The 26,658-nt window shown below is 42.0% G+C and overlaps 1 protein-coding gene and 1 long non-coding RNA gene across 15 annotated transcripts in view; one reads left to right on the top strand and one right to left on the bottom strand.

Annotated features, from left to right (window-relative positions):
* Nucleotides 1-10,140, bottom strand: part of LOC128586609 (uncharacterized) — a 14,205-nt gene extending 4,065 nt beyond the window's left edge. Inside the window, exon 1 of one of the 2 annotated variants that reach the window (XR_008380267.1) lies at nt 9,998-10,140. This is a non-coding gene — a long non-coding RNA (uncharacterized LOC128586609). The remainder of the gene's footprint in view (nt 1-9,997) is intronic. The other variant, XR_008380266.1, reaches the window with a different exon arrangement.
* VNN1 (vanin 1) overlaps nt 1-26,658 on the top strand; it is a 38,667-nt gene that overhangs the window by 4,554 nt on the left and 7,455 nt on the right. The window contains exons 1-8 of one of the 13 annotated variants that reach the window (XM_053592580.1): nt 9,255-10,044; nt 10,401-10,505; nt 10,737-10,875; nt 11,395-11,625; nt 13,655-13,785; nt 23,079-23,271; nt 23,936-24,227; nt 24,690-25,048. In XM_053592580.1, the coding sequence (XP_053448555.1) occupies nt 10,444-10,505; nt 10,737-10,875; nt 11,395-11,625; nt 13,655-13,785; nt 23,079-23,271; nt 23,936-24,227; nt 24,690-25,048 (1,407 nt within the window). In that variant the 5' untranslated portion in view covers nt 9,255-10,044; nt 10,401-10,443. Of the gene's footprint in view, nt 1-9,254; nt 10,290-10,400; nt 10,506-10,736; nt 10,876-11,060; nt 11,626-13,654; nt 13,786-23,078; nt 23,272-23,935; nt 24,228-24,689; nt 25,049-26,658 lie in introns of those variants that run through there. The other 12 variants (XM_053592579.1, XM_053592578.1, XM_053592588.1 and 9 more) reach the window with 12 other exon arrangements.

Below are 26,658 nucleotides of genomic sequence, written 5' to 3'. Positions count from 1 at the left end.
CATCCACGCCCTTGTTTAATCCCCTCCCATTGCACGGCCCACACATACTGACTTGCTCTTAATGAAGAGAATAAGACAAAAGTGATGAGAGGTCATGTTCCAGATCAGGACTTGCAGAAACCAAGGCTTCCAGCCTGGGTGGGTTCCCTGGCTCCCTGGCTCTGACGGAATCCAGACACCGTAACGTAGCCTGCCCTGTGGTGAGGCCTAGGTCATGGCTAGGAACTCATGTCTCTGGGCAACAGCCAATGAGGTCCTGAGTCCTGCCCTCTCCCATGCACCATGTGAGGGAGCTTGGAAGTGTATCCCTCTGGAGAAGAGCCTTGTGACACAGCCTCTGCCAGAGGTACCCAGCCAAGCTGCCTCTGCATTCCTGACGAGGGGAATGTATGTTTCCTTTTTGAAGCCACTAAATTAGGGGTAATTTGCCATATAGCAACATATCATGAATAATTCTTTTGTGTTACTCTTTGTCCTGGTTCTCTAATTTCGAGGAAACTAACATGAATAGAAGTGTAGAGCTCAAATACTGGCATGAAGATAGCAATAATTTCAAACTTGTCAAACTATTCTTCAAATTGCAGTTACTACTATTGCTATGCAGAGAAGTTCTAAAACATATGGACTTTGAAAAATCATATGTTGTGTGGGGGCCAAAGGGTTTGGATTCACTGAAAAACACTGATCCATGACAGATTAGAAGAAAGGGCATAGAATTAATTTAATGTGAATGCATGGGAGCCTTCAGAATAGAGATCTAGATATACAGGAGAAATTGTCCATTTTCACGGTTAAGTTTGATAAAGTATAGACTGAGAGGTTCAGGGGACATGTTGGGGTGAAGATCTGCAAGGAAAGGATGCCAGCCCCAGGGTTAAAGAGAGGCTTTAAAAAAGCAGGGTGGAGAGTGACCTGGGCTCAGCTGTCTCAGTATCAAGACTTTTATTACCCCGTATCAGTGTAATTGCAATGTGGGAGGGATGAGGGGAGTCATTCTCTTCTGCATAAGTGACTGATCAGGAGGTGACCTCTCTCTAGTGCTAGCCAGGGGCACGGAAGGGAATTGTGTGTTCTGCTGTTTCCCAGGCACCCTGGCCTTGAAACATCTGAGGTGTGTGGGGAAGGGTTGCTATTACGCATTTTGATTTCTGGCCTGCTTGGACTCACTTAGTTGTCTTCTAAAATGGCTATACTCTTGTCAGGGTTATGAGTGAAAGAGGTTCACCGAGAGAGGTTCAGGCCAAGTTTTATCAAAGGAGACAGAGTTCTGCTGGGACAAAGATGGCAGCAGGGCTGAGCGGCTTTGGAGCCTTGTTTGTATACTGGATGGAGGGGGAGGAAGATTCCACAGGATGCTGGAGGGTTTGGGGGACTTGGATCTTTCCAGGGCAGCAGTTCTCAACCTGTGAGTCACGACCCACAGGAACTGTATTAAAGGGCCGTGGCATTAGGAAGGTTGAGAACCCTGTTCTAGGGGAACTCACGTGGGGCAAGGCTAGGTAGGCCTTTGTTCCGGGAGGGGAGGGGAGGAAGTTTAGGCTCCTCACATTCCTGACTCTTGTTAAAAGGGGTGATGAAGATGAAGGTCAGACTTCCAGAACTGCCCAGGATGGGGCTGTAGTTGTCCTCAGGGGGATCAGTCTGCTGGTAAGGCTGCACAGGTTTGGGGTGCATTGAGAGAGTTTGGGTAGTAGGAATTGAGTTGCAACTATAGCTGATACCCTTTTTATCCTGTCTTGAATAAATGGGCACAGGAATCAAATGACACAAGGGGCAATGGTTAATAACAAGAGGATTGGCTGAGCATGGTGCCTCACGCCGGCAATCCTAGCACTCAGGGAGGCCAAGGTGGGTGGATCCTTTGAGCTTAGGAGTTCAAGATCAGCTTGAGCAAGAGCAAGACCCCTCTCTACTAAAAACAGAAAAACTAGCCGAGCGTTGTGGCGGGCATCTGTAGTCCCAGCTACTCTGGAGGGTGAGGCAAGAGGATCACTTGAGCCCAAGAGTTTCAGGTTGCTGTGAGCTATGATGCCAAGACACTCACTCAGTATACTAAGGGTGACAAATGAGAGTTTGTCCCCCCAAAATGAAACATTAAATAAATAACAAGGGGATTGCCATGAGGGGGCCCAGGAAGGAGTAAGATCCAGTCTTTCCACCGGCTGTTGAACTAGGATCTCTCATTTTGAGAGCATACATGCGTGGCTTGTTCCCGGAGTCAGGTAACGCCCTCTGGGACTAGTCCAGACTTGGGTGTAGAAACAGCAGCAAGAAGGGTTGTTGTTTGCACTCCTGTAACAAAGTGCAAAGTTTCCCTTCCCCCACTATGAGGAGATCCAAGCCTCTATAAATTTCATAATTTTGGAGAACTAATCATGCCAGGGAGTTACCTAATCTTGTGTAACTAGTAACTCATCAGAAACGTCCTGAAGGCTCTTGGCCAGTTCAGTGGACATTAGTTGGAACTGATAGGTAGCAATTTCTAGGCTGACAGTTCCAGTGAAAACCCCTGCTGTGATGCCTAGTCCTACTAGGAGAGGGATTAATTGCATGGCCTGCTTAACTCTAAGCATAGTGTGAAGGGGGACTGAAAACTGCATCTTGCCTGGGAGGAGGGATATATCAGGGGAAAGCAGAACCAGGGTGCAGGTGCCAGTCCAGTTTGCTGGAAGGCATAGGTAGGTAGAAGTTCCACACAGGAAAAAGACACCGGTGTCATTGAGGCAAGTGGAAAAGTTGAAGGAACAGAGCAATTCTTGAGTTTCTGTGTATTTTCTGAGGACACTTTTAATGTCCCACATGGAAAGACTTCTTGCTAGAATTGCTCTGGTGAGAGATTGTATAGGTGGGGCTGTAACAGAGTGTGTTTTAGGAAAGAGGTAGAACTTGGTTTGGGTTAGGTGGTCAGTGAGGCTGTCAGGGGGTATGGGAGTGAAGGGATAAGAGGCTTGAGCTTTTCCAGTGTTTTTAATGTGAGAAAAGAGGATTGGAGGTCTGTCTAGGCAGAAGGTGAGTTCTAATTTTGGCTGCAGGTATTAATGAGTGAGAAGAGATGTAGGAGAAGTGAAAATGGGGGGAGAGAAAGAACAGCACTTTATTTTTTTGAGACAGATTCTCACTCTGTCACGTGGGGTGGAGTACCATGGCATCATAGCTCACAGCAACCTCAAACTCTTGGGCTTAAGCAATCCTCCTGCCTCACCCTCCTGAGTAGCTGGGACTGCAGGCATGCTCCACTATCCATATCAGTTTGTCTACTTTTAGTGGAGAACGGGGTTCACTCCTTAGGCTGGTCTTAAACTCTTGAGCTTAAACAAACCACCCATCTTGGCCTTCCAACGTGCTAGGATTACAGGCATGAGCCACCACACCTGGCCAGCATGGCATTTTAAAAAAGAGAGGTAGAACTTCACTTCTGAGGTTTAGTGAATAGCTGAACTTAAGAGGGTAAATGGAAAAGAGGAATTCTAGCTGAATTCACAAGGCAGTGTGAATGTGCATGCTGCGTCCTCTTTCCTTAGGTAAGACTGAAGACAGACGTTTTTCAGGTGTGTCTGATCTTTAGCCATAACTATTCATTCATTCTGGATATTCAGGAATTACTTGAAGCTTAAAAAAACGGATTTTAAAAGACAAATCACTTGGGGAAATTTAAAGAGAATTTACATTTCTTTTTTGTCAGTTAGGTTCCTGAATGGTCTGTGAAAACAGGAACCTACGGGGATGGGGGCACTGCTGACAAAAGAAAGTAGACCTTACAGAGACCCATTTTGGTCCTTATTGAAAGGCTATGAGTTACCCTCAATGAATCCCCAAAAATAAAAACAAAAACAAAAATGCTGTTAAGTTAATACTTTCCTTTTATTTCACTAGAAAAACTGACCATCCTCGGGCGGTGCCTGTGGCTCAGAGAGTAGGGCGCAAGCCCCATATACCGAGGGTGGTGGGTTCAAACCCGGCCCCAGCCATACTGTAATAAAAAATAGCCGGGCGTTGTGGCAGGCACTTGTAGTCCCAGCTACTCGGGAGGCTGAGGCAAGAGCATCGCCTAAGCCCAAGAGCTGGAGGTTGCTGTGAGCTGTGATGCACACCACGGCACTCTACCGAGGGTAACAAAGTGAGACTGTCTCTAAAAACAAACAAAAAAACCCCTGACCATTCTTATATGTTGCTCTCTGTTGTAAAATTACAATATCCATTTGAAACGAGCTCAAACTGGGGATTATGGCCTCAGCTATGTCCCTGCTTGTCAGAGTTCACTTAGGTCATGAAGGTGAGGGATTGAAAATGAATGGTCTTCAGAGTTAGGTTAGAGGTGGGAAGGGGTTTTACTGAAGAGAAATTTCTAGGGCCTATATGAATGTTATTAGGCAGTAAAAATGTAGGATTTGAAAGTGAGAACTGGGCGGCACCTGTCACTCAGTGAGTGGGGCACTGGCCCCATAAACTGAGGGTGGAGGGTTCAAACCCGTCCCTGGCCAAACAGCAACAAAAAAATAGCCGAGCGTTGTGGCGGGCACCTGTAGTCCCAGCTACTCAGGAGGCTGAGGCAAAAGAATCGACTAAGCCCAAAAGCTGGAGGTTGCTGGGAGCTGTGAGGCCATGGCACTCTACCAAGGGCGACAAAGTGAGACTGTTTCTAAAAAAAAAAAAGATGACAACTAACAAGGAATACAAGGGGCCTCATAGAGGAGCTAACTGAGAGAACTAGACTACATATGGATTTTAAATCACACTAGTCAAATTCACTAGAAGCTGCCTGTTTGTGAAGTGGGATATTAACATTAGTTTGTGTTACCTTCGTTTGGTTAATAAAGAAACAACAATCTTTAACCAGTATGAGTAAAGGGGGACAGATCTGGTATGTGAGTAAGGTACAAGTATAAGGAGAAGAACACGAAGAGTAAGACGTGGCTTGGGGCCCATAGCTCAGTGGTCAGGGCACTGGCCACATGCACTGGGGCTGGGGGGTTCGACCTGCTGCTAAACAACGACAACAATAACAAAACAATAACAAAAAATACGCGGATGTTGTGGCGGGCGCCTGTAGTCCCAGCTACTTGGGAGGCTGAGGCAAGAGAATCACTTAAGCCCAAGAGTTGGAGGTTGCTGTGAGCTATGACGGCACTGCTCTCTACCAAGGGTGACAAAGTGAGACTCTGTCTCAAAAAAAAGAAGAGTAAGATGTCTATGGGCTACCGCATATTAAAGTTCACGGTTGTAAAGTTTTTGTGGAATTAGTTGGAGTCTGGAGTCTGTGATGGGTGGCGCTTCTATGGAATGTATTTTGAGTGAAAGCAGGCGCTAGAAGGTCAGTGTGTTTCCAGAGTCCAGAGAGCTGAATCTAGGACAGGATTTGTAGAAGCTCAGCAGTAGTGGTAAAAAACAGTAAAAATTAAAAAGAGTTCTTTTAGGTTGTTGTGGGCCTCACGTGTCCTGGGAGACTTTGAGTAAAGTTTAGTTTGTAGGCTGTAAGCCCTGTGGTCTGTTTACAAAGTCATGAAGAAGAGTTTGTTGGGGCTAGGTAGGGTTGGAAAATTAAGGAGAAAAATAAGGGAACTAGACATTTACTAGTTTCATCCCTTCAAATCTGCCCTTGGAACTTTGCAACCTTGTCTCTTTTGCTGTAGTTCCTAGTCCTAGAGAGGTGAAGGTGGCCCGGTGAGGCAGAATTCAACAGTTTTCAATCCTGCAGATATCAGATAAATTTTGTTATTTACTTAATATTTACCATGGTTTTGGAGAAGAGAACAAGAGAATTAGTAATGTTTCAATTAAAATCATAAAAGAATATTTCAGCTCTTTCCATGACATTTTTAAAAGAAGTAGATTTTGAAGTATAGCTGATTATAAACACTTATTTAAGAAGACTCAAAAGTAAAATAGTCTATGGATGGTAAAGATTTTACAGCAGTCATGATTATAGATGGAAAGGAGATTTGGTTATTTTTGTAGTATAGAAATTAGTATACAATTATTATTGATAATATATATTGAAGGAGCTAAAGAATTTTGTCTCAAAATATGACTCATTGGTATAAGGAATATTTCAAATTCAAGGCCATTCACGATCAGGAAGCAATGAAGATTTTACATAAAACCTTAGTAATCTGATCGATTGAGAGCTATTGACATCCTTATTACCTACTAATAGACTTGGAACCAAGGTTATTTGCAGCATGACACCTGTCTCTCAGGTTAATCTACAAATCAATCTGTTTCCACCCATATACACCCCTCCCATTTCCACCCCCGAAACCACTTGCTGCATGTATACTTTCCACATTCTACCCGCTCCCTTCCAAAAGGCATCTATAAAGTTCTCTTCCCATCACTGAGACTTTGGGTAATCATGCTTGTGTTTCCCCCCATGCACATGGTATTTGGAAACAAACCTTTCTCTTATTAATCTACCATAATTGTGAGCTGATCTTTCAGCGAACCAGATCAAAGGAAAAGGGCAGGTTTCGCCATGACCTCTACCATATCAAGGCCCATTAAACATTACAGGTCTAGATGTTTGCTTTAACAGAAACATAGATTATCATAAAATACTAACTTTTATTTAATTAAAAGTAATAGTCTTTACATGAGCAATGTAGGATACTGTATGGGTATAAACTCTAACTCTTAAAGTTCAGGGTTTTTTTTTTAATGTTATCATGAGTGAACTAACATTTCAACCAAACTTCATACATTATGGCCAACTGGATCACATGTAAATTTCCATATATTTTCTCTTAAGAGTGCTGTCTAACACACACACACAATCTATAGACATGCTGCAAAACTCTGTTTTGTCCTTACTTTCCTCCTTCTAAATAATCAGTTACTTCACTTCAGGACAAAAGGTTACCATGCATGGTTTTCTCTCATACATCAGTCTTTCTTATCAAAAGTATGTTCACTTAGTTAAACTGATAATAAAAGATTTTAAAAAGGAAAAATCTTATTCATGGGTAGAGACTCAATTTCCCAAATAATCAAAAGCCCTAATAGAGATTGTTGAGATATTATACAAAGGTGAAAAAAAATCTTCTGTTATTCTTATTCACATCATATGGAAATCCTGTTCAAAAGGAGAAAATCAATGTATATTGCATGAATGTATTAATGATAAACACAATTTCAATAAATTCTTATTTGGTTATTCTCAGGCCAGTTAAGAGGCAAAGAAAAACTTTTTTGTAGTATGACTGGTTTTTCTGATGGCCATCTCAGATGTAGTTACTTTTATTGATTAATTATGATCCTAAACATATAAACTTTAGTAATGATCTTAAAACTAATTTCCTTTATCAAAGGTTACAAAGTTCACATGAACTAAAAGGCATTTAAGTTCTTTCTCATGTTCTTGGTAAAATATTTGATTTAAGCCTTTACTTTTTAAGCCAATTAATTAGAGCTCTTTTACATTGGTAGTTAAATATTCCATACACATGATATGTACAGACAGGTAAACAGAGAGACATACAGGAGTAGACATTTTACGTGACACAAGGCAGAAACTTTACAGTTTGAAAAATTAGAGCATATTAAGGACAGGAAGAAACTATGGCTTATCAGAAGTCAGAAAAAGGAAGCTATAAATAAGGTCTTTTTTAGTGGACGGGATAACTGCAAAAGTAATAAAGGGTGAGCAAAAGTACTTTATCTTCCAGTGAACTGAGAAACTATGGAATATACAGGTGGGGGGGGTGTTGTATTTTATTTTAATTATGGATCTAGGAGAGAGAAATAGAGGTCTCTAAAATTTGGGAAGAACAGAGGATGTGGCCCTGGTATTTACTAGAATTAATTTACTTATCTTTGTCAGAGATTTAGTTACCTAAGGCCATGTGTGTGGTGAGGGTGAGTCCATTTTGACATGTTCAGATGGAAGCGGTTTTTGTCAATTTAGGGAAGTGTGGGAAAGAAATTCTCATAATCCTGACAGGAGCACAGCCATTTTAGAAAATCAGGTTAGAAACCAGCAGTCCCCTCCCTACATTCCCTGAGTGCCCTAAGGCCAGAGTTCCTGGAAACATCTTACCCATAACCTGTCCATAAGGATATGCCCTCAATCCCAACCCACCAGCATTTAGGAAGCGCGGTACTCCCAGGCTCACTGTCCCTTCCAACTATACAGATGAGGATAATAGAAGCCTTTTGCAACTTCTTGGGAGCTAATCTCACACCTGATCAATCTCCATTCTCCTTTTCCTCTGTTTAAAGTCCTTCCTTTCTCCTGGACTGGACTCCTCTCCTTTCTTGAGGACTCTCACCCCAGTTCTATGACAGAAACTCTCAGGGACCACCGATTTCAGAAGACTAAGGTAGTCTCCTGTTGTAAGGAGGAGACATTCTCACTTCAAGTGTCTTTCTGTTTTGCAGACCGGTCCCAGTGGAGGATGTTTCTTGGAGAACTTTACTCTAGGGACCCAGAGTCTTTTTTTTTTTTTTTTTTTTTGAGACAGAGCCTCAAGCTGTCACCCCCTGGGTAGACTGCCATGGCAACATAATAGCTCACAGCAACCTCCAATTCTTGGGCTCAAGCAGTCCTCTTGCCTCAGTTTTTTGTATTTTTAGCAGAGACAGGTCTCACTGTGGCTCAGGCTGGTTTCGAACTTGTGAGCTCAAGCAATTCACCTGCTTCGGCTTAAGCCACCGCGCCTGGCCGGGACCCAGAGTCTAGACAGACAGTGCTCCACCCCTGCAGAAGGCTCTGCTGTCCTGCCTGGACCTTTTGTTGTTGTTGCCATGTGGCCAGGGCCGGGTATGGGGCCGGTGCCCTACCCATTGAACCACAGGCGTCGCCCCTGCCTAGGCCTTCTGAATAACCACCTCTTAAGAAGACTTAGGTGGCAGCCACTATTTAGGAAAACTTTTCTGCCTTCTGGGCTGCTGTCAGTCCCCTTTTCTCCATTCTCTCTCCACCTCTATTAAAAGTTCTGTTTGTGGGGCAGCGCCTGTCTGTCGCTCAAAGGAGTAGGGCACAGGCCCCACATGCCGGAGGTGGTGGGTTCAAACCCAGCCCCAGCCAAAAACTGCAAAAAAAAAAAAAAAAAAAAAAGTTCTGTTTGTGGGACTTGAAGCTTCTTCTTCTTCTTTTTTTTTTTTTTGCAGTTTTGGCCGGGGCTGGGTTTGAACCCGCCACCTCTGGCATATGGGGTCAGCGTCCTCTCCTTGAGCCACAGTTTATGCTGAATATTGGACCCAGCTGAGGGAAGAAGTACTTTGTTCCTCTCCGGTACTAAGATTTATGTTAGTAAAGACTTGAAAAGGCTTTAGACAAGGAAAATGGCTGGATTTTTACCCTGGCTTTGATTTATTATGCTTTTATGTATTTTTTGAGAGAGTCTTACTCTATCCCCCTGGGTTGAGTACCATTGCATCATAGCTCACAAAAACCTCAAACTCTTGGGCTCAAGTGATCTTCTTGCCTCAGCCTCCTAAGTAGCTGGGACCAAAGGTGTCAAAGGTCACAGCGCCCAGCTAGTTTTTCTATTTTTAGAGACGAGGACTCCCTCTCGCTCAGGTTGGTCTCGAACACCTGATCTCAAGCAATCCTCCGCCTTGGCCTCCCAGTGCTGGGATTACAGGCCTGAGCCACTGAGCCTGGCTATTATTATGTCTTTCGACTAATTAAATATTTGAAAGGGGGATTTGGCACGTGGGAGAGAAGGAGTGTAGGCAGGGAGAGAGGGTGATTGAGGGTGTGGGGGAGGCCAGGGCAGGCGCCAGGGGAACCTTCCAGAGAAGTTGACGGCCAGCAGGCCCTGCAAGGGATGGGTGTGGCCAGTGTGAGCAGGAAAGTTGGTGAAGGTGGAAGTTGGTGGAGGTGGATATAAGTTGGGACGTAAAGAAGCTAGAGATGTGGCAGCCAGAAGGTCTGGATTAGCGTACGGGCGGTTGCGGGGGTGGAGCAGTGGGAGCTGGAGGAATCTATGCAGGAGGGAAGATAGGGCGATCCGGAGAAGGGGAAGTTCAACGTGAAGGTGTCGGGAACCCTACTCACCCTCAAACGGCAGCGGGACGAAATTCTCTAAAAATCTCCCACAGGAGGTCAGTGCAAGTGGGGTCTGGGCCACACCAGGACCTGGTCCTGAGGGAGCTGCGGTGGCTGCGCCAGGTTTTCAGCACCGGATAAAAGGGGTTCGGAGGTGTACCCAGACCGGAGACGGTCAAGCCAGGTTTAACGAAAGGGGACATAGACGCGCCTGCGCCGACATGGCGACTGTGCCAAGAGGAGTTGGGGGCCTGTTTTTATACTGGGCGCAGGAGCGGACGGTTCCAGCGCGTGCTGGGAGGTTTGGGCGGGCCAGGGTCTTTCCGGTTGGGGCGGGGCCAGGTGGGCCTTTGTTCTGGGAGGGGCGGAGGGAGGGCTTAGGTTCCTAACTGAGGATTCCTTCTCCGCTTAGACTACCTTGTAGAAATACCACAGGACAAAAAAGATTTGCTCTAATGCTAACAGACCGGGTGGGGAAGCCCAGTAAGTCCCGTCTGATAATCTACAGTCAATCAAGGTAGGTCAGATATTTCCTTGCGGCCAGTTTTACACAGAATAATTTTACGTTTGATGGCTAGCTTTTGGGGAAAGGAGTTCAGTGGCTAACCTTAGAAGCACTAATCACTAATGCCTCAGAATATAACTTTTTTTTTTTGCAAATGGGTTAGTTTAGGATCTGATTAGTTAAGATGAGGTCATATGGAATAGGGTAGGCACTAAATCTAATGCCTGCTGCCCTTATGAAAAGGGAAAATTTGAAACCCGACACACACACCGGAGAAGGGAGAAGACAGCCGTCTGCAAGTCAAAGCCAGAAGCCTGGAACACAGCCTTCCCGGGGAACCTGCAGGAGGAACAAACCCTGCTCGCACCTAACCTCCCAAATTGTGAGGCAATAAACTTGTGTTGTTTATGCCATCCAGTCTGCGGGACTTTGGTGGGCAGCCCTAGTAAACTAATACGCAAATAGTTCCTGATTTAATTCTCACAATCCCTGTAATTAGGGAGGGTCTTTGTTGTCTAAAAATGGAGTGAAGTCCAAAGTTTTTTTTTTTTTTTTTTTTTGAGACAGATTCTCTCTCTCCTGCGCTAGAGAGCCGCGATGTCAGCCTAGCTCACAGCAACCTCAAACTCTTGGTCTCAAGCAATTCTCCTGCCTCAGTCCCCCAAGTAGTTGGGACTACAGGTGTTCACCACAACACCCTGCTAATTTTCCTATTTTTAGTAAATGTGGGGCCTCACTTTTGCTCAGGTTGGTCTCAAACTCCTGAGCTCAAGAAATCCTCCCACTTCAGCTTCCCAGAGTGCTACGGTTATCAGTGTGTAATTTATTTTCAAGGTACTGAGCTCTGGGAACCACTTGTTTTCTGTCTATAAATATCAGGACTTGTCACTCTGCATTTCAGCAGTCACTGGACTTCAACATGGTCATTTCTCAGTTGCTGGCCTATGTGGCGATTTTGTTTTCCTGTGTCTTAAAAGCCAGCTCTCTGGACACTTTTATTGCAGCTGTTTATGAGCATGCCGTGGTATTGCCTAATGCCACCCTAACACCAGTGTCTCGTGAGGAGGCGTTGGCATTAATGAATCAGAATCTGGACCTTTTGGAAGGAGCGATCATATCAGCAGCACAGCAGGTACTGTCTCTGGCATTTCTCTAGAGCAGGTGTCCTCAAACTGCGGCCCATGGGCCACATGAAGCGGTGTGAATTGTATTTGTTCCTGTTTTGTTTTTTACTTCAAAATAAGGTATGTGCAGTGTGCATAGGAATTTGTTCATAGTTTTTTTGTTTTAAACTATAGTCTGGCCCTCCAGCGGTCTGAGGGACAGTGAATTGGTCCCCTGTTTAAAAAGTTTGAGGACGCCTGCTCTAGAGTGTTGGATTTCATGAGAAAGGAGGGACCTCTAGGAGACAGGGCCTCTGTCAGGGTCAGTTATACTTATGGATGACATATGTATGAGGATGGCCAGCAAACTTTTGTTCCATAGTTAAAATCCTTTCCTTTCAACATTACTATGGCAAGGACACTCTTACACTTCCCTAACAGTAAGAGCAAAGTTGTTTTTTTGTTTTTTTTGAGACAGAGTCTCACTTTGTCATCCTTGGTAGAGTGCCATGGCGTCATAGCTCATAGCAACCTCAAACTCTTGGTCTCAAGCAATCCTCTTGCCTGAGCCTCCCGAGTAGCTAGGACTACAGGCACCCACCACAACGCCTGGCTATTTTTAGTGATGAGGGCTCACTCTGACTCAGGCTGGTCTTGAACCTGTGAGCTCAATCTACCCGCTTTGGCCTCCAAGAGTGCTAAGATTACAGGCGTGAGCCACCGTGCCCGGCCCACAGTAAAAGCAAAATTAAGGAAAAAATGGTTTCAGCTTCATTAAGAAGCAGTTGACCTTTGAAGAACTTGCTATAAATTCAACATCTTTGCTCATCTTTTCAGCTACAGATGGAGGTCGGAAGATAATAAATGGGTGGGAGCTGGATGCCCTTCTTAGAATTTTAGTGGCCTTGATATACTCTCATGCTCTTAAGAGTTTCAGGTCTCCCCTAGCTTTGGGTAAGTTTTTAACCTGAAAACAATAACTTAAGTTGCAAATTACTTACCAGTATATAGAAAAAACATATATGCAAATGCATAACAAGCCCTTGAGTTGAATGAAGAGCTAATCATACACTACGTGTATGGTTTTTTTTTTTTTTTTGTAAAGACAGAGTCTCACTTTATGGCCCTTGGTAGAGTGCCATGGCATCACACAGCTCACAGCAACCTCCAAGTCCTGGGCTTAAGCGATTCTCTTGCCTCAGCCTCCCGAGTAGCTGGGACTACAGGCGCCTGCCACAACGCCCGGCTATTTTTTGGTTGCAGTTCAGCCGGGGCTGGGCTTAAACCCGCCACCCTCCATATATGGGGCCGGCGCCTTACTGACTGAGCCACAGGCGCCACCCACGTGTGTGGTTTTCATGAATATGGTAGTCATCCCTGGTACAGACCAGGGATATATGAAGTGTGATGGAAGTCGTGCATACATATATATTACATACATCTATCAATATGTATTTTTATATATACTAAAATTTAAAAGGTTATGAGAAGATCTGATGTTCTCTCTCATCATTAGTCCAACTATTTCATAAAGTTCCCAACAGCTTTCAAGGTGACTCTCCAATTGCAGGTGCCCAGCTTAACTCAGGCAGCACCTGTATGCTTAGCACAGTAAACAGTGTGTGTTTGCTCTTTTCCTGAGGAACAGGAATCATGTTTGCAGGGTATGCTGCAGAGGAAGAAGAAAACAGAGTCTGAGTTGTAGATCAATGCTGACACTACCTGGCACAACTCTTAACTAACATTCAGGAAGAGTTTGATTTTGGAAAGAGCTGGGTTTATAATTTAGTTAATGATGGCAGTGGGAGGCAGAGCCATGAGGGGCCTGGAAAACTATTAATGTCTATGAAAAAGGAAAAAGTCGTATAGAAATGATAATGGCAGGATTAGAAAACTAAGGTGTTTGGGAAAAGAAAATAAATATAAAAATATAGAAAACAAAGGAGTAAGATGAAGGAGGGGGAAAAAACCTAATTAGTTGGTAGCCTCTCAGTTCTTCTTGCAGGCCCTCTCTTTGCCTATGTGAGGAGTATTTTAATTAAGCTCTATTTTTAACAGGGTGCACATATTATTGTGACTCCAGAAGACAGTATATATGGCTGGAGCTTCACCAGAGAATCTCTCTACCCATACTTGGAGGATATCCCACACCCTCAAGTAAACTGGATCCCCTGTAATAATCCTAACAGGTAAAGAAACAGATTGTGAAAATTCCCAATAGTGAATATCAACTTGTTTTACCTGAGAAAACATTGTTGATGATTATTGCATAGATCCATTATCAACTTTGTGTTTGAAGACTGTCTCAACAAATAAAAAAATAAAAAATAAACTGAGTCTCACTCTGTTTCCCTGGGTGGAGTGCCATGGTGTTGTAGCTCACAGCAACCTGAAATACTTGGGCTCAAGTGATTCTTTTGCCTCGGCTTCCCCAGTAGCTGGGACTACAGGTGACCACTACAATGTCTGGCTAATTTTTCTATTTTTCATAGAGATGGGGCCTCGCTTTTGCTCAGACTGGTCTGGAACTCCCGAGTTCAGACGATCCACCCACCTTGACCTCCCAGAGTGCTAGTATTACAGGCATCAGCCACTGCACCTGGCCCATAGATTATTTTGTATCTTTTATGAATGTATTTTTTTACAAAAGTGAATATGAATTATAAAATCACAGAAATTGATGCTGGATAGTAGCTTAGAAATTATCGCATTCAATTTGAATAGTTTTCCATTGAGGGAATGATCTAGAGATGATAGTTATGACTTGCTTATGGTCATAGAAAATGATAGTGGGAAATTTAGACCCAAACTCTAGTCTCTAACTCCTTGCCAATGAACAGAGGAATATTTCCCTGGGTAGGTCTATAATTTGGAGACTGAGAGAATGACAAAATAGAACCACAGGTCATTGTAGAATTAATCATTTTTTTTTCCTCACTGATAAGACAGTTCATAATGTAGTAAAATCCTTAAAGTTTCAGCCGATTGTTCACTTCAGAGGTGATATAGCAGAACTATTAACTATCTAGAAACTAATCTAGACTAAGGAGATATGAAGTGTGATGCAAATAGCATAATTAATGTTAATGTAAGGTGATGATTTTCAACCAGTGTGCCTTGAGAGGATCTTAGGTGTGCCGTGAAAATTTTTAAACATCACTAATTATTTTTGAAAGAAGTTCAAAGCACAGGAAGTATGTTCTTTTTTTACTCTTTTTTTTTTTTTGATGAACATAATTTAATTGTGTCTTGGAAGTTTAACAATAGGTTCAAGTGTGCTGTGAAGTAAAAAAGATGGTAAAACACTGATAAAACCTAAGAGAATTGTGTCTGTTAACAAACTTCTTTTTGAATGTCCATGGCTAGTATTGTTTTAGGAATTCCTCTTTTGGAACTGCTTTTAAAACCATACGAACTAACTACAGAGAGAGAGATACTTTGATATTTGACAAAGTTCAATATTATCTTACTCACTAATTTTCATTTCATTTCATTCTATCATAAGTTTCCAAATGGTAAAAATTATATTATCACTTTCCATAATAAATTGAACTGACTTGTTCCTGAATGGCCTTTCTCTAGAAGCAAATTTTCAAAGGCCTCCTGAATATCCCCACACGAATGTTGCATTTGTTCCATTTCACAAAGCCTGGTTGCCCCTTTCTATCAACTCCTGAAATCTTCATTTCTTGCCTTCATTCATTTATTTCACAAAGTTTCTGAGTACTCAGGCAATGTTCTGGGCAATGAGTTGAACAAAACAGATGAAAAAAATCCTGCAATTTATATTGTAATATGAGAGAACAGAATTTTTTTTTTTTTTTTTGTAGAGACAGAGTCTCACTTTATGGCCCTCGGTAGAGTGCCGTGGCCTCACACAGCTCACAGCAACCTCCAACTCCTGGGCTTAAGCGATTCTCTTGCCTCAGCCTCCTGAGTAGCTGGGACTACAGGCGCCCGCCACAACGCCCGGCTATTTTTTGGTTGTAGTTTGGCCGGGGCCGGGTTTGAACCCGCCACCCTCGGTATATGGGGCCGGTGTCCTACCGACTGAGCCACAGGCACCGCCCGAGAACAGAATTTTTTTAAAAAAGAATATTATAAAGCTATGTTCTGTTAATCTAGGTATTCATCATCTGTCTACCTGTCTATAATATGAAATGGAGATAAATGTTACGAGGAAAATTAAAACAGGAAAGGTGAATAGGTTGGCAAGTGTGGGGCTAAAATTTTTAATAAGAACATCAGAGAGCTTCACAGTGACATTTCAGCAAAGACCTGAAGGGAGTGAGGGAATAGGTCATATGAGTATCTAAGAAAAGACCATTCTAGGTTGAGGGAATGATCCTGTGGTTAGAGTACGTGTCTGTTCTATCAGCAAAAAGGTAAGTGTGGGCTGGGTACGGTGGCTCATGCCTGTATTTCTAGCACTCTGGGAGGCTGAGGGAGGTGGACTGCCTGAGCTTACAGGTTTGAGACCAGTCTAGCCAGAGCGAGACCTCATCTCTAAAAATAGCCAGGTGTTGTGGCAGGTGCCTGTAGTCGAGCTACTTGGGAGGCTGAGGCATGAGAATCACTTCAGTCCAAGAGTTTGAGGTTGCTGTGAGCTATGACACTACAGCACTCTAGGAAGGGTGAGCAAGTGAGCCTCTGTACCAAAAAAAAAAAAAAAAGGAAAGTGTGGTTAAAGCGGGCAGGGGATAAAGTAGGTGACAGCAGATAGGCAGGATGAACTAATTACATATGGCTTCATAAACCATAACAATGACTTTGTTCCCTGAGTGAGAATGAAGCTGTTGGAGAATTTTGAGCAGAGATGTGACATGTTCTGACTCAAGTTTCCTCTTTAAGCTTTATAGAGAATAGCCTCTAGGGGGTAGGTCAACAAAGATGGGGGCAGTTAGAAAATCATTGCAATAACTTAGGCAGAGAGATGCTTAAACTAAGATGGTAGAATTCTAAGTACTGAGAAATGGCCAGATTCAGAATAAAATTTGAAGGTAGCATCAACAGGTTTTGCTGGAAGACTGGATGAAGGACGTGAGAGAAAGAGAGGAATCAAGCTCCTTGACTGCTCACATAGACTCGGATATTATGTCTTGTTGAGTATGTTTGAAATATCCTCAGAGTCAACTGGTTTCTCCTCTCAGTCAGCAGCCTTTTGGTACTTACATTACCCCTTAGCCTAACAGTGACAGGAAGAGACCTTTGCCATTCTCTTTTTTATTATATGTACTTACTTAGCATTTATAAGTGTCATAGTTACAGAAAGATTTGAGGTTTCTTATTGTATCTAGTGTAATTAAAAGATTAACTTAGTTATAAAAACCAACTAGAAGCCACATGAATGGAGGAAATGGTTGTTGGCAGGCGTTTTGGTAGTGAGCTGAAACAGAGTTCTGAGAGTTTTGGGGAGGCCAAGAGAAAAACACTTTCACTCAGAAAGTCTATTGCTTCATAGAAGAAAGCTTGCATATTTGCTGAGAGACAAACTATGTTTAGTAACCTAACTTAGAGATAAATTTACTTACCCATCATTTTTTTCATCGACTACTTCTTTTATCTTGGGTAATCCACCATTTGAGTATGCAGATTTACTTGTAGATGAGGTGTCCTTTACTACACGAATATCTGTACCTATCATCTAGGTGACTTGGCAGATATAAAAACTGAAAAGAAACCCTTGTAAATTAGCTAGCCTGATGAAAAAGCATTTCTTTTCATTTTTTTTTTTTTGTACTTATAGTACTTACAATTATAGTTTTATTATAAAGGATACAACTCAGGAACAACCAAAAGACACATCGGGTAAGAATCTGGAAGGGAGCACAGAGCTTCCATGTCTCCTTCATATAAAATCAGGATTCATTGCTCTCTAGAACTTTAATGTGTTCAATAGCCAGGAAGCTCCGCAGAGCTGCAATGTCTAGAGTTTTATTGGGGTTTCATTATGTAAACTTGATTGATTAAATATTGGCCATGTGATTAAACTCAATCTCTAATCCTCCTCTCTTTCCTAAAGGTCTGTTAGCTGAAAGTCCCCACCTATAATCAAGTGCTTGGTCTTTCTGGTGACCAGCTCCCATCCTGAAGCTCTGTAGGAGCCCACTCTGAGTTGCTTCAGTAGCATAAAAACAATTTCTGTCACTCATGAAATTCCAAGTGTTTTATTTATTTATTTATTTTTTGAGACAGAGTCTCACTTTGTCACTCTCATTAAAGTGCTGTGGTATCACAGCTCACAGAAACCTTAAACTCCTGGGCTCAGCGATCCTCCTGCCTCAGCCTCCCAAGTAGCTGGGATTACAGGTGCCCACCACAATGCCTGGCTATTTTTAGAGACGAGGGCTCGCTCTGACTCAGGCTGGTCTCCAAGCTGTGAGCTCAGGTGATCCACTCTCCTCGGCCTCCCAGAGTGTTAGGATTAGTAGCGTGAGCCACCTTGTCCAGCCTAAGTGTTTTTTTTTTGTTTTTTTTTTTTAGTTGATACATAATATCTTACCATATTTATGCGGTACATGTGACATTCTGACACATGCATACAATGTTTAATGATCAAATCAGGGTATTTAGGATATCCATCACTATGAACATTGATCATTTCTTTATATTGAGATTTCAAAGAGCATATTGTATATTTTGATAAATACAATACATTGTTGTTAACTATAGCTACTAAACACTAGAACTTGTTCCTTCTATTGGTTTTTACCTATTAACCAACCTCTTTTTAACACCCTGCCCCACACGAACACCCTTCTTAGCCTCTGGTAACTATCATTCTACTCTCTAGTTAGTTCTATGAGATCCACTTTTATTCTGTAGCTTCCAAATATAAGTGAGAAAATGTGATATTTGTCTTTCTGGGCCTGGCTTATTTCATATAACATAATGGTCTCTAGTTCCTTCTATGTTGCTGCAAATGACTGGATTTCTTCTCTATGGACCTCATAGACATTTTTGTTCCTCATTTCTTACATTACATCTTCTTTTATATTTAGTTGTTTTTTTATAGTAAAGTTTTTTGTTTTATAGTAGCCTTTTATTTTTAATACCTAATATACCATGAATTCCTAGGTAAAAGTTTCCAGCAGCTCAGGGAGACGCCTTTCCATTGACTGTGTGACAAAGCTTGCTATGCCTATTATGCTTTGAATTCATGGGGAATAGGTTCCAGCACTTTAGGTTCCTATTCCATTGGTTCTCTTGGTTATCCTGTGTGCTATGCTGTGTGTCTACTGTGCCACGAACTCGTGGGGAACAGGTAGGTTCCAATACTTTATGCTCCTGCTCAGCTGGTTCCTGTGTGCTGTGCTGTATGCACAGTGGGTTCCAGTACCTTATGCTTCCGTTCCTCTGGTTCTCTTAGTTCTCCTGTGTGCTACACTGTATGCCTATTACGCCATGAATTCATAGGGAATGGGTTCTAGGAGCTCAGGCTCCTTTCCTGGGTTCTCATAAAGGGTGCTTCTCTGGGTTTAGCAAGTTGACACTTCAGTTAAACCCAGGTACTTTTCTTTTTGGCTTCCTTCTTTTGATCATTTTCTTTCACATGTTTCAGAAAGCTATCCCAGCTCTTAGAGTGCTTAATGTGCTCAATACCAACATTAATCCTCTTGGCAAGAATCTTGCCCTTAACTTGTTTGTTTACAACAACGCCAATAGTATGCTGGGTAATACTGTAAACTCTTTCAGTTTTGCTATAGTAACATCTGTGTGGTATGCCTTTTTGAATAGTATTTTGAATAGTACCCATTCCCTTGGTGTCTACAATATCACCTTTTTTGTAGATTCGCATTTTTTTTTTTTTTTGAGACAGAGTCTCATTATGTCACCCTGGGTAGGGTGCCATGGTATCACAGCTCACAGCAATCTCAAACTCTTGGGCTTAAGCATTTTCTTGCCTCAGCCTCCAAAGTAGCTGGGACTACAGTTGTCCACCACAATGCCCAGCAATTTTTTTGTTGTAGTTGCCACTGTTTGGCAGGCCCAGGCTGGGTTTGAACCCGCCAGCTCTGGTGTATGTGGCTGGCACCCTAGCCGTTGAACTACAGGTGCCGAGCCTGTAGATTCGCATTTATGTGACCAAAGGAACAACTCCAAGTTTTCTAAAAGGCCTAGAGAACATCTATTAGGTGCCTCTCCTCTTTTCCTTTGTGTTCGTCTGGTGAATTACTGGAAGATGGTGAATTACTGGAAGATGGCATCTCCAGCCAAAAGGCTATAGTGAAGTATTTTAATTTCCCTCTCATTTTTTCCACTGTATCTTCTACAGTTATTTTGCTTTCGGTTAGTAGGTGATTATATTTAACATTTTAAAATTATGACACTAATTTGAATTTACCAGTTTAATTTCAATATATACAAAAAAATACAATAATATAAAAAATAATATACAAAAATTCTGTTACCAGCCCTTTTCAGTTACTAACATCAAAAATTTACATTTTTATTCATTGTGTGTCTTTCAAACACTAATAATTTTTTGTGCATTAGTCTCAAATTATGTAGAAAACAAAATTATGAGTTAGAAACCAAAGCTACAGTAATCCTAGCTTTAAAATTAATAATTTAAAAAAATGTATTTGTCTCTTAAATCATGTAGAAAACAAAAAGTGAAGCTACAGCCCAAAGTTGCAATAATACTAGCTTATATATTTACTTCTATTGAGATGCTTATTTCTCCATAAAGCTTTGAGCTACTACTGTCTAGTGTCTTCATTTTATCCTATAGTACTCCCTTGAGCATTTCTTGAAGGGTTGGTATAATGGTAACAGATTATTTCAGCTTTTTTTAAAATCTAGGAATGTCTTAATTTTGTTTCCACTTTTGAAGAACAGCTCTGTTGCATATGAGATTCTTGTTGACAGGGTTTCTTTTGGTCCAACACTTTAAATACAGATATTAGCCTAATGCTTTCAGGTCTCCAACATTTCTGATGAGAAATCTGCCAATGATCTTATAGTCCCTGGTATGTTATGGGTAACTTCTCTCTTGATGCTTCCAGGAGTCTCATTTTTGCCTTTGGCTTTCTACAGCTTGATTATAGTGTGTCATGCTGTGGGTCTGTTTCCGTTCATGCTATTGGAGTTTGTTGAGTCTTTTTGATCTTTAAATTTATGTCTTTATTCAAATTTGGGGAATTTTCAGCCATTATTTCTTCAAATAAATGTCCTTTTCCTTTTGAGACTCCCACATAGTGTGCATTGGTTCATTTGATGGTGTCTCACAAATACCTAAGGCTCTGTTCACTTTTCTTCAATATTTTTTCTAATTGTTCCCCAGACTCAATTTCCCTTGATGTATCTTCAAGTTCACTTTTTCTTTTGCCGGCTCCAATTTTGTCTTTAAATTTCTCTAGTGAAATTTTCATTTCAGTTATTGTAATTTTCAGAATCAGAATTTCCTTTTGGTATCTTGTAGGTTTTCTAGTGCTTCATTAGTATTTCCACTTTGTTTATTCACTGTTTTCTTTCTTTCTTCTTTTTTTTGTGGGGGGAGGACAGAGTCTCATGTTGCCCTTAGTAGAGTGCTGTGGTGTCACAGCTCACAGCAACCTCAAACTCTTGGGCTTAAGCAATTCTCTTGCCTCAGCCTCCCAAGTAGCTGGGACTACAGGTGCCCACCATAATGCCCAGCTATTTTTTTGTTGTCGTTGTCATTGTTGTTTTAACAGGCCTGGGCTGGGTCAAACCCGCCAGCCCCAGTGTATGTGGCCTGCGCCCTAATCACTGAGCTGTGGGTGCCGGCCTGTTCACTGTTTTCTTGTCTTTGTCCATTTCTTTTTTTATTTTCTTGAACATCTTTAAAACCATTGTTTTAAAGTTTGTGTCTAGTAGGTCTGCCATGTGGTCTGTTTTAGGGATGGTTTCTGTTGGTTTATCTTTTTCCTTTGAGTGAGTCATACTTTCCTGCTTCTTGTCATAACTTGTGATTTTTTTTTTTTTTGGTTGATAACTGGACATTTTATTGTACCCAAATGTGAGTGAAATTATAGAGAATTATGTCAGCACACTGAGTCCAATTGAGTTTTAAGGTCCCTTATTAGCTGGCACTGAGAGAGGGGTTCATAACTCCCAAAAATCTTTTGGCCAAAACAGAAGCAGGGGAGCAGGGTTTTTAACTTGTGCTTGCAGTTGGGTGAGGTTTCTGAGAGCAAAGCGGTTATAGAAGGGAAACTTGCCAGCTTAGAGTCTACAGGAAGGGGATAAGTGGGGCCTTTAAGAAAAGCAGGGTGCTGCATCCAGATGGGGAGTTTTCAAGGTTTTGCAACTTTAAACTTATCTTTCTGTTCCTGCAGGGTGTATGTGCTCAAGGGCCTATAACAGTATGGGAGGGCAGGGGCAGTGGGAGCTGCAAAGTTCCAAACCTTGTACAAGATGGAGTCAGCCAGTACAAAGTGAGGTCAGTCAGGCTTCACAGTTTGAATATTTTCAGGTAATAATCCTGGAAATCTGATTCTCCTCCTTCTCCAAAGTTTGCTGTGTTTGTTTGCTTTTCTTTTTTTTGATTGTTACAGGATGTTTCTGTATTAGGGATCAGCTTGAGGTATAATTTAACATCTTCTCAACTCGTTTCTGAACCTACACCTTTCCCTGGGCATATACAGTGACTTTATGAAAGAAGAAAAAAAAAAAGTGGCACTGATTCTTTAAATCTCCTGGAAATCACTTCAGCCAGAGGCAGGATTTACAACTATGGGGTGTGTGTGTGTCTGTGTGTATGTGTTTAACAGTGACTGCCTGCCTCTGTGATTGCACCTTCATGATCAGAAGCAGCATTCAGTGATCAGACCACAGATCCCTGACATGGGAATATAGGGCTCTTTTGCTCACCTGCTCCCACAAGCTGCCTGCAACCTGCTTCAGGAACACATGTGTGGCTGCTCATCACAGGACCAGGGAATGTGAGTTGGTAGCCACTGCTGAGCTAAGAGCTGAAATTGCCTGAAATTAACTGTAGTTCACCTTCCAAGTCTTTCCTCAGAAGTTGCAAGCCTTTGAATAGATTCTGGAGCTCTAAAAATGTTACGTCAGGCTGGACGTGGTGGCTTGCACCCATAATCCTAGCATGTTAGGATTCTCCTAAGTGAGTTTTTGTTCACTCATTCAAGATATGTAATGCTTTTTTTCTGCCAGTCATGGGTTCAGTGACTAGGATATGTAGGCCTTTGCAAGATAATATCTACAGGATGCAGACATTATAAGATGAACACAAGTGAACATATGATAATAGAGTCTGATAAATGCTACGGAGATAGAAATACATGCCCGGAGTCTTATCCTGGAGTAGCTTCATACAACCACATTCCTATAAGTATCTAAACTACCTTCTTGTCTTAATTTTTCTCTTCCATCTACTGTTATTTAGAATTTACTTTTGTGTATATTATATAATATGTTCAGGGGACAATCGTTCAGAATTTTGTTAAAAGCTAAGTGACTATTAAAAATGTTTCCTCTTCCAATGAACATATAACAGGTTTGGCCACACCCCAGTACAAGAACGCCTCAGCTGTCTGGCCAAGGATAACTTTATCTACGTTGTGGCAAATATTGGGGACAAGAAGCCATGCAATGCCAGTGATCCTCAGTGTCCCCATGATGGCCATTACCAATACAACACTAATGTGGTGTTTGATTCTCAGGGTAGGCTGGTGGCACGCTACCATAAGGTAAAATTAGTTTACAAATAATTCAGTTAGTGAATGCTTTGTGAAATAAAATGGGCAAGAGGAAAAAAATGGTATTGATAATAAAAACAATATTTTATAAGTAGAAAAGAGGCAAAGCATAAAAATTATGATTACGTGTGGAAAAGTCCTATAAAGAGACTCAAGGAATTCCCTGTGTGCCTTTAGGGACACAGGAGTGTGTTGTTGGAAGTGTGCAAGAAGCACAAGGAGCTACCTGCATTAAAATCTAATGTTGCCTTTGAACTTTGTCCTTTTAAAGACATGTCTTGGCAATGGGTCAAGGCAAGAAACTTACCAGATAGAACTGGTCTTGAGAAAGGAGCAAAGAAAGTTCTTTGTTCACAAGAAATGATGATGTGTACTTGGCAAATTGACTAGGCATATTACACTCCTATGTCCTGTAAGTTTCAAGAGGGTCTTTATAGAAAAGGATGCCCAGGTACACATCAACCATGCAGAGATTGAGCCAAAGCCTCCATTTAGCTGGAGTGGCCTCTGATTCACCAAAGCAAAATTTTTCTGTGAAGGCAATGGTCATAGATGAGACTGGCACTGTCTAATGGGTATGAATTTGCACTTTTTCAGACACAGTAATGTGCAAGCCAACTTCCTAAAATATTTTTTTCCCTTCTGTTTATTGCAGCATAACCTTTTCATGGGTGAAAATCAATTCAATGTACCCATGGAGCCTGAGGTTGTGACCTTCAACACCACCTTTGGAAGGTTTGGCATTTTCACGTGCTTCGATATACTCTTCTATGACCCTGCTGTCACCCTGGTGAAGGATTTCCACGTGGACACCATACTCTTCCCGACAGCTTGGATGAATGTTTTGCCACATCTGTCAGCTATTGAATTCCACTCAGCTTGGGCTATGGGAATGGGGATCAATTTTCTTGCATCTAATATACATTACCCCTCAATGAAAATGACAGGTAATGTGTGATCTTCAAGATTTATTGGCTTGATGTAATCAGAAAAGAAAAAACGTATCTTAGCTAACACATACTCCATAATGTAATGATTTCTAACTCTTAATTTTGAGTCTCTAGCTGGTGATATGATGTAAAATCAATCTGAACCTACATCTAAATTGTCTGTAGATTTATTTAGTGTTACTCAACTTGGATATACTTTTTTAAAAAAATGCTACTACTTCTTACAAAAAACTCTCCCTTCTTGGCTCCTTGGTGTCATACTTTATTGGATTTCTTCTCACCTCTCTGTCTTTATCAGCCTATTTTACTGAAATAAATAAAATAGGCTAGAGGAAGGAAACTGTTTGAGTTAAAAATAACAGTAATAACTGTGAAAGCTTTTCACTTTCTTATTTCAAATGGCATTTTCTGAGCCACAGGCGCCGCCCTCAAATGGCATTTTCAACTTGTTACTTCTAGGAAGTGGCATCTATGCACCCGATTCTGCAAGAGCATTTCATTATGATATGAAGACAGAGGAGGGAAAACTCCTCCTCTCACAACTGGAGTCCCACCCATACCACTCTGTAGTAAACTGGGCGTCTTACGCCAGCAGTGTAGAAGCACCATCAACTGGAAACCCAGAATTTAAGGGCATCATCTTTTTTGATGAATACACCTTTGTGGAGCTCACAGGAGTCACTGCGAATTACACAGTTTGTCAGAAAGATCTCTGTTGTCATCTAAGCTACCAGATGTCAGAGAAGAGAGCAGATGAGGTTTATGTCCTTGGGGCATTTGATGGACTGCACACCGTGGAAGGTCAATATCATCTACAGGTAATGTTTTGGTGTGAAAAGACTTACTGGATAAAATACAGACATTCAGTTAAGTTTGAATTTCAGATAAACAATGAAAGATTTTTAAAAATATAAGTATATCCCTAAGTGTATCCCACATTGGGGGATATATATTAATATACTAAAAATTTTGTTAATATATTTGGAATTCCAAATTAGCTAGGCAATTATATTTTTGCTTGTTAAATCTTAAAATCCTGGATTTTAGCCAGGTGTGATGGCTCACGCCTATAATTCTCGCACTCTGATAGGCCAAGGTGAGTGGATTGCCTGAGCTCCCAAGTCTGAGACTGCCCTGAGCCAGAGCAAGATCTCATCTCTGAAAAAGATAGCCAGGCATTGTGGCAGGCACCTGTAGGCCCAGCTGCTTGGGGGCTGAGGAAAGAGAATCACTTGAGCCCAAGAGTTTGAGGTTGTTATGAGCTATGATGCCACAGCACTCTACGCAGGACGACAAAGTGAGACTCTGTCCACCACCACCCCCCAAAAAAGAAAATCCTAGATTTCAGTCCAATTTTAAGCTATTTGGAATAAGGCAAAATATGTATTTACAGTTACCAATCTTAAAAATTATTCAAATTAAAGACAATTTTAATGAGTAACTGAATATTTATGATATTTCCTGCTTGAACAAATTTAGCCATTCTTCCTATATCTTCACTAATGCCTATCTTTCTTCATAAAGAGCTTGGCACTGAGTATGGACTGGAGACAGATGAGTTGACCTCTGAGATTGCTCAGTAGAATGGCTTATTTCTGCAAAGGTTCAGACCCCTCACAGCCCACAGTGGCCTCCATGTTCCTTTCATCCTGGTCTTTTCTGCCCTGGTCTGATCCCCATCCTATCTTACCCAGACTTATTGAATACCTTCCTCCTGTGCTTTCAGTTAATAGTCTCCACTCCATACGGTCCATTCTCTATACAGAATTTTAATGTGGGGGCTCAGCGCCTGTGGTTTAAATGGCTAAGATGCCAGCCACATACACCTGAGCTGGTGGGTTTCAATCCAGCCTGGGCCAGCCAAACAACAATGATGGCTGCAACCAAAAAATAGCCAGGTGCTGTGGTGGGCACCTGTAGTCCCAGCTACTTGGGAGGCAGAGACAGGAGACTCGCTTGAGCCCAGGAGTTGGAGGTTGCTGTGAGCTGTGATGCCACAGCACTCTACCCAGGGCAACAGCTTGAGGCTCTGTCTCAAAAAAAAAAAAAAAAAAAAAAAAGAATTTTAATGTGAGTCCCTTTCTCTCTCCATCCTCTTCTTTCATTTCTACTTGTGTATACCCTGAGCTCCTGAGACAACTCCCCATCTCCAGTTTGCTAGCCTCTGCAGAAGCCCTGGGTGTTTGCACAGGTTGTTTTTTAATTCATGAGGAATGCCATCTCATCTTTTTTTTTTGAGGGAGAGTCTCACTTTGCCACCCTAGTACAGTGCCAGGATGTCACAGCTCATGGCAACCTCCAACTCTTGGGCTTAAACAATTCTCTTGCGGGCGGCACCTGTGGCTCAGTGAGTAGGGCGCCGGCCCCATATGCCCAGGGTGGCGGGTTCAAACCCAGCCCCGGCCAAACTGCAACAAAAAAAATAGCT

This window comes from Nycticebus coucang, chromosome 5 (assembly GCF_027406575.1).
Source record: "Nycticebus coucang isolate mNycCou1 chromosome 5, mNycCou1.pri, whole genome shotgun sequence".
NCBI lineage: Eukaryota > Metazoa > Chordata > Mammalia > Primates > Lorisidae > Nycticebus > Nycticebus coucang.
The sequence above is the reverse complement of the archived record's forward strand: the minus strand, read 5'-3'. Positions and strand labels throughout refer to the sequence as shown.